Raw genomic sequence first — 13,531 nt, forward strand, 5'->3', positions numbered from 1 at the left:
TGTCTCTGTCCTCCCCGACCTTGACTCTTTTGAAGAGTGCTGGTCAGTTGTTTTGTCAACTTTCTTGCAATTTGGGCTTGTCTGGTGTTTCCTCCTGAGGAAATTCAGTTAGTGCATTTTTATCTCAAGTGCGTCAGAAGTGACCTTGTGGGTATCAGTGTATCCATGTGTCCGTTATTGGTGCAATTAACTTTGATTAAGTGTTGTAAATCCATCCACTTTTGTCAAACCCGTGGCCACCACCAGCCTTTTTAAATATGGTGGCAGTTTCCTAACAAACTTCCCTCTTCCTGGGGTTTTTCTGTCCTCCTTTTCCATAAGCTGGAGTCGTTCCCTTTTGCTTAAACTGTTTCATTGGCTTTCCTTGTCTCTAGGCTCATCTCAGACTCAACTGCTGCTGACTTGGTTTTCTGCAGAACCCTGCCTCCTTCCCACATCACATACGTGCCCAGGCAGACAGGGTTTCATTCGGTTCTGTGGACCTGCCCCTTGGCTCTCTTTGGCTTCCTGCCTGGCTTCCTCCATGAGGTGGGGCCATGACTGTGCTCACTGCTGTATCCCAGCCTTGACCATAGTGACCACTGCTGAACATAGAAGCCCGGATACTAGGAATACAGGGAGAGCTGAGTCGTGCAAGTTCAGTGTTAAGATGTGTGGCCTTGAGACGTCTGTGTGACCAGCTTCTCGGTTCACATTTGCTGTAGGCCCTGTGAAGCACAGCACGAGCCCAAGAAAAGTGTGGTTTGGCTTAATAGGTCTCAGGGGCCTTAGGATGGTTGAAATTGAAGGAGTAGGTGACGTTGTCATGGAAACATTCTTTACATTGATCCACGGTAAAAACACATGTTTGCATCTTTTTCTGGCCACTCCAGTAGGCTTGCAGGATCTTAGTTCCCTGACCAGTGATTGAACCTGGGTCCCCGGCAGTGAGAGCATCGAGTCCTCACCACTGGACTGCCAGGAATTCCCATGTTTTGCATCTTAACTAATAGATACATAGGAAACTGTCTCCACACATGCATTTGTATTTTTATAAAACAAACTGCTCAAGACAGTATCCACGTTTCTTTCAGTGGTTCATTCTGATTTTTTTCGATTGCATTGCCATTTTTTAATGCACATTGTTTGCTCCAGGAACTGTTTTCATGACTCACCGTGAACCATGTGTTTCCCTGGAGGGTGCAGAGTGAGTGATGTGGGGCGGGGGAGGGGCTTGTGGACACCAGGCAGGAGGAGGACATGCACACAGGGATCGGGGACGTCACAAAGGACAGTTGTTTCTCGACAGAAGCACTCCTCTGGGATTTGAGGGGGTTTCTCTGCAGCGCCCCCTGCAAAGAGCACATCCTGGGTCATGATTTTTGAATGGTAATCCCAGTTGAACTGGCTGAAATTAATTTCTGCTTAGAATGTTGAACAAACACTGCATAAAGAACTTGTGATATTTAAAACGCCACATGAGAAACCGGCTCAGGGCTTCCCTGGCGGTCCAGTGGTTAAGAATCTACCCAGGCGCTCGCTTCGGCAGCTCATATACAAAAAAAGAATTCCCCCCGGAGCAACGAAGCCCGTGTGCCACACTACTGAGCCCCCACTCCTAGAGCCCATGCTCCGCATCAAGAAAAGTCACTGCAGTGAGAGGCCTGTGCTTTGCAACGAAGAGCAGTCCCCACTCACTGCAGCTTGAGGACGCCTGCTCACAGCAACAGAGGTCAGTTACTTAGGAAGAAGAGAGAAACCTGTTCAGTCTAGCCTTTGCCTTTGTGAGCCTCTGGGTGTTGCTCCGAAGGGCGTTCCTGTTGCATCCTCCATCCAGCTCTGGGGAACGGCCAGGGTGAAATTACTCAGGCCAGAGGACAGTTGTCTCACTTCTCAGCAGCTGGTCTGCAGCATCTCTCACTTAGGATTGAGTTTATTATTTTTTTCAGAGAAACCTTAAACTTCTCAAACGTTGAGCTCACAGTGTGTCTCTGTTAGAAGTGGTGGGGGCGGGGGGCCCCTGCTCTGACAGGTTCAAGGACAAATGGGATGAGCCTGACAGATGAGGAACCCAGATTCTACCATCGCCAGGACAAGTACAGAGAACTGCTTTGTAGCATCTGTGCTCACTGTCAGCTTGCAGCCAAGACATCCCTGGGCCCCACTGTCTGTAGACAGGTCTTCATGGACCCTCAGGGTAGGTGCTTTGTGGGACGGGGTTAAGGACTAGGAGATGTGAAGCAGGACCCTCTCAGAAGGATGTCAGTGATAAGTGATCTGATTGGTTTAACATCTTCATTAAACACATACTAGGTTGCCCAGCCTGGAGGAGATGGCCGGGCCAGTTTCTGATGATGGTAGATTCTGTAGGCTTTCTGTGTTGTTTGAGAAACATTATGAAGGACTGAGGAATGTAAAAAAGCTAAATAAATCCTAGAGGACCAGGAAAGGCAGCTAAAATAGGCCACAGCTATAAATTCCTCATAAGAGCCATTGCATTTTGAGGCCCTAGGCTTGTGGCATGTGGCCAGGCAGCAGGGGTGGCCAGGGAGAGCCCACGCCTCTGGGTGTGTTCACTCCCGTCTAAGGTCTGTCTGATCTTCCAGCACAGAGTGCTGCCCCTTCCAGATACCTCATCTGTTTAGAGAGAAGTCGTTAAACAAGCAAGCAGGCTGAGTTCATTTATCCCCTCGCAGATGACTGAGGTGCAGAACTCCAGAAGAGACAAGTATTTTCCCTACCAAGAAAACTTGGCTTATTTCCCAAATTCTTGCTAACATGAGGGTCATGGAAGGCACAGGGGGCCAGTTTCCCAGAGTTGACTTGACTCAGTTAAAGTAATGAAAGACAAAAGACTGATATAAAATGTATTAATTTAAAGTCAGCAGTGTAACAAGATGAACCAAAAGTGTGGGCAGTACCTAGTAGGCGAGTTACACAGGGGAAGCGAGGCTGCTGCGGGGAGATTTCTTCGTTTAGTTTTTGTTTTGTTTTGTTTTTTTGCTGCATCGGGCCTTAGTTGTGTCATGTGGGATCTTTCATCTCGGTGCTTGGACTCTAGCTGTGGCTGGAGGGCTCAGTAGTTGCAGCTTGAAGGCTTAGTTGATCCATGGTATGTGGGATCTTAGTTCCCTGACCAGGGACCAAACCTGAGTCCCCAGCATTGCAAGGTATATTCTTAACCATTGGACCTACCAGGGAAGGCCCCAAGGGGAGGTTTCTTGATGAGGAGTGCGTGGCACAAGAGGTAAGGGGCTGACTCAGATGTGCAGTGTGCTAGTGATCAAGTGACACACTCTCAATCTCCTCATTTTGGGGTCAGGAATCCTGGGGTGGCTGGGCTGGGTGCCTCTGACTCAGGGTCTGTCACCAGCTGTGGTCACCTCCGGGCTCGATTGGGGTGGATCCGCTTCCAGACCCTCTCACCAGGCAGAACCTCCCCACATGGCTTCTCCGTAGACCTTCTCACAGCCTGAAGCCTGTTTGTAAACCAGTGACACTCCGTGACGTTTACCATCTTCTGTTTTTACACAGGTGTCACTGGGTCCAGCCTAACTCAGGGTGGTGGGAGGCTGCATGAGAACCCATACAGGAGCTGGGGTCACTGGGGGCTGTTTTGTTAGAGATTGCCGACCGCAAATGCCTTCTGGCTCTGGTGACGGGTCTCTCCCAAGATAAGAGTGTTTCTGGGGGACCTCGGGCTTCTGTCAGGTGGTGGGCTGCCCTCCCCCACATGCTGCTGGAATGGGCCCTGCCAGCCTCTGGCTTTTGCGTTTCCCGTATCTGTGGCCTCAGCCCCAGATTTCTGTGTTAGGCCCTCGGCTGAGGGCTGTGAAGCTGTATGCAGAAACGGTGTGTGTGTGTCCAGGTGTTTGCTAGAGTGAGAATGAGTGTCTGAATGTTTTCTAAAGTGAGGGTGAGTCCATAATGACCTTGAAAAGTTTACAACCCCCTGGTCTAAGTTGACCTTGGATCTCCTATTCAAATTTGATTCAAACAAGACACCAGAGAACCAGATTGATTATAATCAGTAATTGGTCAGTCATACTGACATTTTAGATTATTAAGATTATTCCAGAATCCTAACCCTAATTCTAATAATTAAAAAAAAAAAAAAGATTCCCAGGTCACTTTGACTGGCATTTTGGGTGTTACTGGATCAGATTTTTCTCCATTTATACAAAAAGTTAACATAGGTGGGGGGAAATAACCCTCAAAAATGCTTTTTAGGAAGAAAGGTGGTACAGAGCCCACATTCCTGTGAAAAACAAAATCCTAACCGCACGTGGCTCCCGGGAACACGTTTATGGTAAAAAATCAGGCTGGCACCTCAGAAGGTGACATATTCACCAAAGGAGCTAAAAACTCTGGCAGGAAGGCCCGAAATGAGGAACTGCAGCCCAGACCCTGACGCCTGTGCCCCTGACGGCACCGCTGGATCCGCATGCCAGTCCTCGGGGCCTCTGCCCTTCCCAACGACCCCGGGGCGTCGGCGTTCACTTACCTTCGCCATATGTGCCTGCCTAGGCCTGAAAGTCACATTTCCATCCAAAGTCGCTAAAGCATAGTACACAGAAGGCAGTATGTAAAAAGGTTGACGCTCGTCTTGAAATTTATTTCCATGGACCACGTCATCCCGAGACCCCCAGGTTCACAGGATATTAACAGCGGGTGTTTTTCTCTCTTCTGCACATGACTGTCTGGTGACTGACCTCTGAGATAATTACACTTTCTCCTTTTTGAATGAGAAAACTTCTCTAAGTCACCTGTTAAAAGAGAATCTAAGACCTGCCTGATACTCATTAGAATGTTTTTCCCTTTTAAAAAAATTTTTTACTTTTTATTTTTGTATTGGGGCATAGCCAGTTAAAACTGTTGTGATAGTTCCAGGTGCAAAGCAAAGGGACTCAGCCATACATGCACATGTATCCAGTCTCCCCCAAGGGCTCCCCCTGGCTCAGAAGTAAAAGAATCCGTCTGCCAGTGCAGGGGACGAAGGAGACTCGGGTTTGATCCCTGGGTCAGGAAGATGCCCTGGAGGAGGGCATGGCAACCCACTCCAGTGTTCTTGCCTGGAGAATCCCACGGACAGAGGAGCCTGGAGGGCTACAGTCCCCAGGGTTGCAAAAAGTCAGATACAACTGAGCAACTTAACACACAGATTCTCCCTCAAACCGCCCTCCCATCCAGGCTGCAACATAACATTGAGCAGAGTTCCCTGTGCTGTATACAGCAGGTCCTTCTTGTTGGTCATCTGTTTTTAAATACAGCAGTGTGTACCTGTCCATCCCCAACCCCCTAACCATCCCTTTCCCCTGTTCTTCCCCCTCCCCCCACTCACAACCATAAGGTCATTCTTTAAGAATGGTTTTTCCTTTAGACTGTACTCTAGCTAGATTTGTTGTTTTGTTTTTAAGCTTTCTCCCTGCTGGTTCCTGCCCCGCTTCCAACCTGTTTTTAAAGGATGTGATCGTTCTCATCAGGAGGAAGTCACGGAAGGGTATTTGGGGTTAAGCAGCCGAGGCCCATACGTCTTAACCTGCGCCCACTCCCCCAACAGGCACTGCTGGAATCCCCGGTGGAGAAGACCCCTGTGTCCGTGGCCTGTGGGGTGGAGAGCCCCCTGGACGGCATCTGCCTAAGCGAATCAGATAAGACCGCTGTGCTCACCCTGATAAGGGAAGAGGTGAAGGCTTCCCCGCCGCGTCGTCTGTTGCTCATTTCTTTGTCAAGCCTGTGTGCCAGTTGGGGAGGTTCCATCTCTGCTGGCTTGAGTTCTTGCTCCCCAGCTGGAGAGCTCATATAAAGGGCTCCCTGTAAAACAACCCTTTGGAGCTGGAGTCCTGGCCTTCTGGTGTCCAAGGGGCAAAGCTGACGCTTGGAAGTGTCCTTGAGAACTTCAGGACACTTCTTTATCGCTTATCCTTGAAGTTTTAAGTACCCAATTTTCCCAACTTTACCCACATACGTAACTAAGTCAGCACCCCTTTGTTTTACAGAGGATATAGGCTCATGCCTAAAAGTTCCTCAAATTCTAGACTTGTAGGAATATAAAATTGCTAATTAACTCTCAACTTCCTCTGTTGTGTTTATTGAACATCTTCTGTTTGAAATAGATCACTGCTGGGCCTTTCCTGGGTGATCTGGAAAATAGACACTTGTTACATACCCTTAATTCGTCTCCACCCTCCCCTTACACCTCTGTGCTGTGTTTGATATGTTTGGTTTATATGTTTCTTGGATTTCTTCCACTTTTTTAAAAGAAGGTAATTCCCTTGGTGTAGTGATTTTATTTTTATAATGTGATGAAAATGGTTAATTAAGTACCGCTGACCTAGGTCTTTCAAACCTTTAAAACAGAGCAATAACTTTGGTAATTAGTGGTGTCAGTTAGTCCTGTTGTCAGAACGCTGTGGTCAGGAGGCTCCACAAAGTCTTGTAAATGAGAAAAGTGTCTTTTTTCTTCTGAGAGTTACAATTATGAGATAACTACGAGCAAAGATATGCTAGGACTTCCCTGGTGGTCCAGTGGTTAAGACTTTCCCCCCCTGCAGGGGGATCTAAGAAAAGGTCCTATATGCCGTACAGAGTGGCCCAAAAAACAGAGATGTGCCTGCTTCCTCCCTGAAGCAGAGAGGCTGGCTTCTGGTTCTTAAAATCCTGCTTCATGGCACCAAAATAAAGATTGTACCAATTAGAAAGAAGCACAGGGAAGTATAATCACAGGAGAACAGTAGATTCCCATCTGAGCCCTGTGCAGGGGAAGAGCCATTTGAGACCGTGAATCTAGAGTGTTTCTTTCCAGCTAGCATGGGCCTCCCAAATGTAGGATATGGGTCTTGGTCTAACAAGCAGGATCTTGCCCACTGTGAGTTGGATGCCTCTGCCTGGAGGCACTGACCTTCTGGGCCCTATTCTGACTCAATCTGAAATCTCTGCAGAAAGAGACTGCCTGGCCAGGCCAGCTCCCCCTGCTCTGATCCTGTGACGGTTTCATGTCTCAGCCTAATTACTAATAAAGTGGGGTTCTGGCGTCTTACCTTTAAGAGGAGTCTGCCAGACCAGTGGCTCAGCTGTTGGCGTCCTGACCCAGCAGGGTTCTAGGCCGAGAGCCAGACCCTGGACTAACATGGAGTTTACAGAGATGGTAATTCCCACCTGGGGCTTTCCTGAGAGAGGTTCTCCTCTCCTTCATCCTGGTGACCGCGTTCCAGCATCCTTATGTGGCTGACATTTCCCCAGTGTCTGTGTGCAGTACACACAGAGGTTGAGGTTTTTTATTCCTAATGTAGAATATCTTGGGATGAACATTGGCTGTGTGTTGTTTTCAGGCTCTAGTCTTGAATTCAAACTGTAGAGAGACAGAGCCAGTAAAACTAAGCTTTGTCTGCATTATAATCTAGATAATCACTAAAGAGATTGAAGCAAATGAGTGGAAGAAGAAATACGAAGAAACCCGACAAGAAGTCTTGGAGATGAGGTTAGACTGGAGGTTTGAGGGAGGGGTGGGTACCTTTATGTATTATTAGATTTAGTGCAAAGGAAGTGATGACAGTACTTGCTTACATAGACCCAGCTCTTGAGAACTTGAGGGTTTTGCTGTTTGCACCTTAACTTGTGATGGGTAAGGTCATTTCCTGAGGATTGCTGACCAGTTACTATATTCAAATGTGATAGTTTATTTTGGGTTGTTCAGAAAATGACAAGTAAGCAGAACCCACAGAATCCCTGTCTTTTGAAAAGACAAATTTGTGCAAAAATACCCATTCAAAACACAGAGTAATAAGATTTATTGACATCTTCAGTTATGGAGGCATTACGATCCATAATCCTTTTCTAAAACAAACTATACATGGTAGCTTCAAATTTCATAGCCACGAGATAGAATGTAAAAAGCATTTTAACAGGAAACAAAGCTGACTGACTCTAACTTGGAATCTCTTTACTTTTACTATTCATTCCTACATTTAGGAGCTGTGAAATAACTAAAAATGGCATCAAAGAGTGGGGGGCATAAATAATTTACAGACTGTTCAGTGGGCACTTGGATGAAACATTTTAAATGGGTCCACTCTAGTTTGTGGCTCTTGTATTATTTGGTGTTTCGAGTGCTTGCTGGGTCCCTGTGCCGGCTTGCTGGGGAGGAAGGCACAGCCCCTGATCTCAGCGAGCTTTCCGCTGCCTTCATGAGAACTTGGATGCCTGGTCAGAGTGAGGACTGGAGTTCTTCTCACCAGGGGTCTCAGGGAGGGGCACCCACCACTGGAGGGTCAGGAGAGACTGCACTTTTCCTGCATGAACAGGACAGGGTGATCTTTAAATAACTTTGAATAACTAAAATGCTTCTGTAATTAGGACAATAAAAAAAAAAACCTGGATCTGAATCATGGGACCCACTGCCTATAAGGGTGGATTGGGGCCAGGAAAGCCTGAACTCAGATCAGGCCTCTTAGGAGGAGCCCCCAGGAGATCATTAACTCATTTTGTAAGAGTCACTTCTCTAAGCAGAATTCATGGACTACCTTGGCGTCATTCACAAAGGTGCAAAGAAAAATGAAGGCAGTTGTTTCGGCGGATTCTTTACCAACTGACCTATCAGGGAAGCCCAAATAAAATGCAAGCCTTGTTAAACAGAACCTTGAGAAAAGCCTTTCTGAGCATTAACAAATCTTATATTAAATATTTAAAAAGCAGGGGGGCACCCCAAAGCAGGTGGCTGGGTTACGTAGGATTGTCAGTGCATGTTACTGTGTTTCATTGTTTACAGCAGCATTTGTGCGACTTCCCTTGTCTGGATATTCTCTTCTGATAAGACTTCTTGTCTGTTTGTTTAAGGAAAATTGTGGCTGAGTATGAGAAGACCATTGCCCAAATGATTGGTAAGGAAATTTTTCTCTAGAATATGAACCTCAGGATCCAAAGACGATTTTCAAATCATGATATAAATCTCAGTTTGTTCATGCCTGAGATACAGTTGAGTCTCATTATATGCAGTTCTTGTTTTTATAAAATTGCCACAAACACTGAATTAGGCAATTCTAACCCATTGATCCTCAGAAAGGCAAAGCAGGTGCCTATGAGCCTGTGGTCACAACAGTTTTGTCAATACATAACCTTATTTAAGGTGTATTGTCGTTTCATTAATACTAAGCTCATGCCTGGACGAAGCTCATCTCACATGTGTTTTCCCCCAAGACACCTCCAACCTTGTAGCTTTTAAGACACAAGACAGCTCCACAGTGCCAGGCTTGGGGCCCATTTAAAATTCCCCAACAGGAAGCACAAAAGTGCAAAAATAAGGCCCGAAGTAGACTAAATAGGGCCCTTGTTGGCAGTATGCAATATGGCAGAGCATCTCCTGGTCCAGCCTTAGGCGAGAATGTGCTCAGCAGGTCACCTCAGTTCTCTTCCACCCGACACGTGCCCCTGAATGGCCAGGAACCCCCTGCATGTCTTGACTTGGAGGCGACATGGAAATTACAGCAAGCAGGCGAATTCACAAATACAGAATCTGCAAATACTGAGGCTCCATTAAGATTAGATTCCTTGTAGAGATTGAAACTTCCAACACCAGGGTGGGCGGCCCTCTCCACATCCTTCCTCCCCGCCCCCTCTGGTGGGACGTCTCTGGGCCTCACTCCACTGCAGGTCCCGCTTTCCCTGCGTCAGACCCATCAAGGCCTTTAGAAAGGATAGCGCTTCATCCTCCTGCATTGAATTTAGAACCTCTTGTAGCCGCTGTTGTAAGGACTGTCCCCAAGTCACTTCAGGTCTCTCTGCATTAACCGAAGTGCTGAGATGATAATTTATGCCATCCACGCCACCTGACACCTAGGAGCTGCCTGGCTCCTGCCCTCGGCTCCTCTGGGTCTCTGCTTGCATCTCTCCTCTGACAGAGGCCATTTGGTATAAAGGCACCCCACCTGCTTGCCCTGCTTTGTTCTTTTCCCCATCACCTGTTGCCTGTTTCCCCCACCAGAGTGTCAGACCTTGAGGGCAGAAACTGGTCACCTTCCTTGCTGGGTTCCCCTCCACCCACCCAGAGTAGTGCCTCGCAGCTCAGGAGGGCAGCTGTGGACTGTCTGTTGAGTGAATGTGTGTTCTCTGTGACTCACAGAAGATGAACAGAGGACAAGCATGAGCTCTCAGAAGAGCTTCCAGCAGCTGACCATGGAGAAGGAGCAGGCCCTGGCTGACCTCAACTCGGTGGAAAGGTCCCTCTCCGACCTGTTCAGGAGATACGAGAACCTGAAGGGCGTCCTGGAAGGGTTCAAGAAGGTACCTGTCCTTTGCCTTCTGTGTCCTCGATGGCGTGTCTTCTTGCTGATGGGTCGTCAAACCCATGTGCCCAAAGTGTGGGTGGCCCAGAAACGGAATCAGGGACCCTGGGCAGCATGTCTGAATCCTTCCTCTCCTCAGTCAGGGCAACAAGCCCTGGACACTACCAGAGTGTGGCACAGCGTGTAAGAACCTGGGGCCCTCAGACCTTAGGAGAGTTCTAGAAATGTTCTTTTTGATCATTCACCAATTTATCAAAAGTAAAAGGGAGTCAAGCCATAGCACTGAAAAATTCAAGCCGAAAGTATCAAAGAAGGAAGTATGAGGTTTCAAATACAGGTGTAAGTGGACATATTGACTTAATTTGGTCACTCACTATCACTAAAGACACACTTACAGCAGGGAGCATTCTTTTTTTCATATTAAAATAAAAATGACCGTCCAGTATGTCCAAAACAGGAATCAGATTGCCCTTCAGGTTTTTGTTTGTTTTTGGCTGCCGAAGTTTCCGTCGCTTTGCTCGAGCCTTCTCTAAGTGCGGCAGGCCACCCTTGGCTGCAGCGCTCCGGCTTCTCTTCCTGTGGAGCTCGGGCGGTAGGCGTGTGGGCTCCAGCAGCTGCTGCCCTCGGGCTCAGAGGCTGTGGCCCACGGGCTCAGTTGCTCCCGGCATGCAGAATTTTCCCCAACCTGGAATCGAACCCATGTCCCCGGCACTGGCAGGTAGATTCTTATCCCCTGCGCCACCAGGGAAGTCCTACCCTTCAGTTTTGAATAACTTTGGCCTTCCTAAAGCCAGGTGGTGCTACTGGAAAAGAACCTGCCCGCCTGTGCAGGAGACATAAGAGATGAAGGTTCGATCCCTGGGTGGGAAAGATCCCCTGGAGAAAGGGCATGGCAACCCACTCCAGTGTTCTTGCCTGGAGAATGCCGTGGACAGAGGAGCCTGGCGGGCTACAGTCCACAGGACCACACACAGTCAGATATGACTGAAGCGACTTAACACACGTGTGCACACTTCCTGAAGCAGGTGTGTCAGAACTCACTATCTGATTTGAAAGTTACTGCGTGCTGTTATCTACAGTTTCCTCAGTGGGAATTATTTGTGCCTTTTTCAAAGTACCATGGAATCTTATTTGAAGGCACCTGAAAGTAATTAGGTTTTCTCATGTTTTAAAAAAGGAAAGCTCTTGACACATGGCAGGTTACTAGTAGAAAAGAAACAAAATGACCTGTTTCTTTCCTTTTATATTGTCACTTGGTAACAGAATGAAGAAGCCTTGAAAAAATGTGCTCAGGATTACTTAGCCAGAGTTAAACAAGAAGAGCAAAGGTATCAGGCCCTGAAGATCCATGCCGAGGAAAAACTAGACAAGTAAGAGCCTGTGTGGAAGAATTCCATTTTTCCTATTGTGCAGGACGACTGACACAGGAGAGAAAAAAAAGAATTACTGGTTTGCATTTGTGTGTGTGTGCTTTTTTTTTCATTTTGTTTTTCTGGAAAGGCGTTTTATTTTAAATAAAGTACTGTGTACCTGTTAGTCCCACACTCCCAGTCTGTCCCTCCCGCTCCGCCCTTCCTCCCTGGTGACCAGAAGTTCATTCTCTAAGTCTGTGAGTCTGGTTCTGTTTTGTAAATCACCTCATTTCTTTTTTTTTTTTTTTTTTTGAATAGGTGAAATCTTCCTCTAGTTCAAACGTTAAAAAGAACAAAGAGGATACTGAGTAAAGTAAATCAGACAGAGAAGGAGGAATATCATATGACATCCGTTATGTGTGGAATCTAAAAAGAAATGATACAGATGAACTTACTTGCAAAACAGAAAGAGACTCACAGAGTTAGAGAACAAACTTACGGTCACTGGGGTAAGGGTGAGGGGAAGGGATAGTTAGGGAGTTTGGGATGGATGTGTACACATGACTATTTAAAACGGATACCCAACAGGGACCTACTCTACTGCACAGGGAACTCTGCTCAAAGTTTTGGGGCAGCCTGGATGGGAGGGGCGTTTGGGAGAATGGATGCAGTATGGCTGAGTCCCTTTTGCTGTCCACCTGAAACTGCCGCAACATTGTTAATCAGCTGTACCTCGATATAAAATGAAAATTTTTTTAAAAGAATAAAATGATACAGTCTCTCCCTCCCACCTTGTCCTCCCCCTGCGGAGTTCCCTCCTCTTCCCTCACCCCAGGAAATCACCATCCTTTTACCCTTTCAGACATGCTCCCCTCCTTGTCCCCCACCCAGCTGCACTGGGCAGTGAGCGGCGGCGTGGAAGGCTGAGGTGTGCAGTGCTGATGTGATGCCCTTAGCTTTGCACCACCATCGAGCTGGCTCAGGCTGTCACAGTCCTTTTTTTTTTTTTTTTTAAATGTGATGAGACTCTCCTTTTTTTTTAATATACAGGTGGTAGCGTACTCACTTTTTTTCACTCAGCAGTTTATTTTGGAAATCTTTCTGTGTCAACCCATGAAGAGCCTCTTTATTTATTTATTTTTTAATCTGGTGTTCCGTTGTCGGAATGTATCCTTTACTTAACCAGTCCTGCCTGTTGGACACTTAGGTTATTCAGCACCTCCTGCTACAAACAGTGCTGCAGTAAAGTAAGTAACCTCAGACGATTACCGTCTGGGAGGCAGGTGAGATCCCTATATGTGAACTGCTGGGCAAAGGGATTTATGGATTTATAATTGTGATCATATTGTCCAGTTGCCCTCGTTAGACTTTTATTACTTTACAACCCTGCAGTGTGAAAGCAGCTCTTATCTCATACAGCTTCACCAACAGATCAGGATTCAGGTTTTCGATACATCTAACCAGTGAAAGATGGTTATTTCAATTTAGTTGAGTTTTTTCTTTTATTTCGGCAAGCAACACAGGATTTCTTTCATTCAATGTAGTTTTGATTTATATGTATTTTATGAGTGAAATTGAACACATTTTAGCAGCAGCAGCAGCATACATATATTTAGGCAATGGCAACCCACTCCATACTCTTGCCTGGAAAATCCCATGGGCGGAGGAGCCTGGTAGGCTGCAGTCCATGGGGTTGGGAAGAGTCGGACACGACTGAGCAACTTTGCTTTCCTGCATTGGAGAAGGAAATGGCAACCCACTCCAGTGTTCTTGCCTGGAGAATGCCAGGGACGGGGGAGCCTGGTGGGCTGCCGTCTGTGGGGTTGCACAGAGTCGGGCTCGACTGACGCAACTGAGCAGCAGCAGCAGACGTGTGTTTGCTTCTCCGTGAGTGTCTCTTCTTTGCCTGGTTTTCTAGTG

General features: G+C 47.1%; 1 protein-coding gene across 12 annotated transcripts in view; it reads left to right on the forward strand.

Moving 5' to 3' along the window:
- TACC1 (transforming acidic coiled-coil containing protein 1) overlaps positions 1-13,531 on the forward strand; it is a 126,723-nt gene that overhangs the window by 105,205 nt on the left and 7,987 nt on the right. For all 12 annotated transcript variants that reach the window (XM_040242967.1, XM_040242969.1, XM_040242973.1 and 9 more), the window contains 5 exons: positions 5,540-5,665; positions 7,383-7,459; positions 8,815-8,858; positions 10,097-10,257; positions 11,523-11,629. In XM_040242967.1, the coding sequence (XP_040098901.1) occupies positions 5,540-5,665; positions 7,383-7,459; positions 8,815-8,858; positions 10,097-10,257; positions 11,523-11,629 (515 nt within the window). The remainder of the gene's footprint in view (positions 1-5,539; positions 5,666-7,382; positions 7,460-8,814; positions 8,859-10,096; positions 10,258-11,522; positions 11,630-13,531) is intronic.

Source organism: Oryx dammah, unplaced genomic scaffold (genome assembly GCF_014754425.2).
Source record: "Oryx dammah isolate SB20612 unplaced genomic scaffold, SCBI_Odam_1.1 HiC_scaffold_7, whole genome shotgun sequence".
Classification (NCBI taxonomy): domain Eukaryota; kingdom Metazoa; phylum Chordata; class Mammalia; order Artiodactyla; family Bovidae; genus Oryx; species Oryx dammah.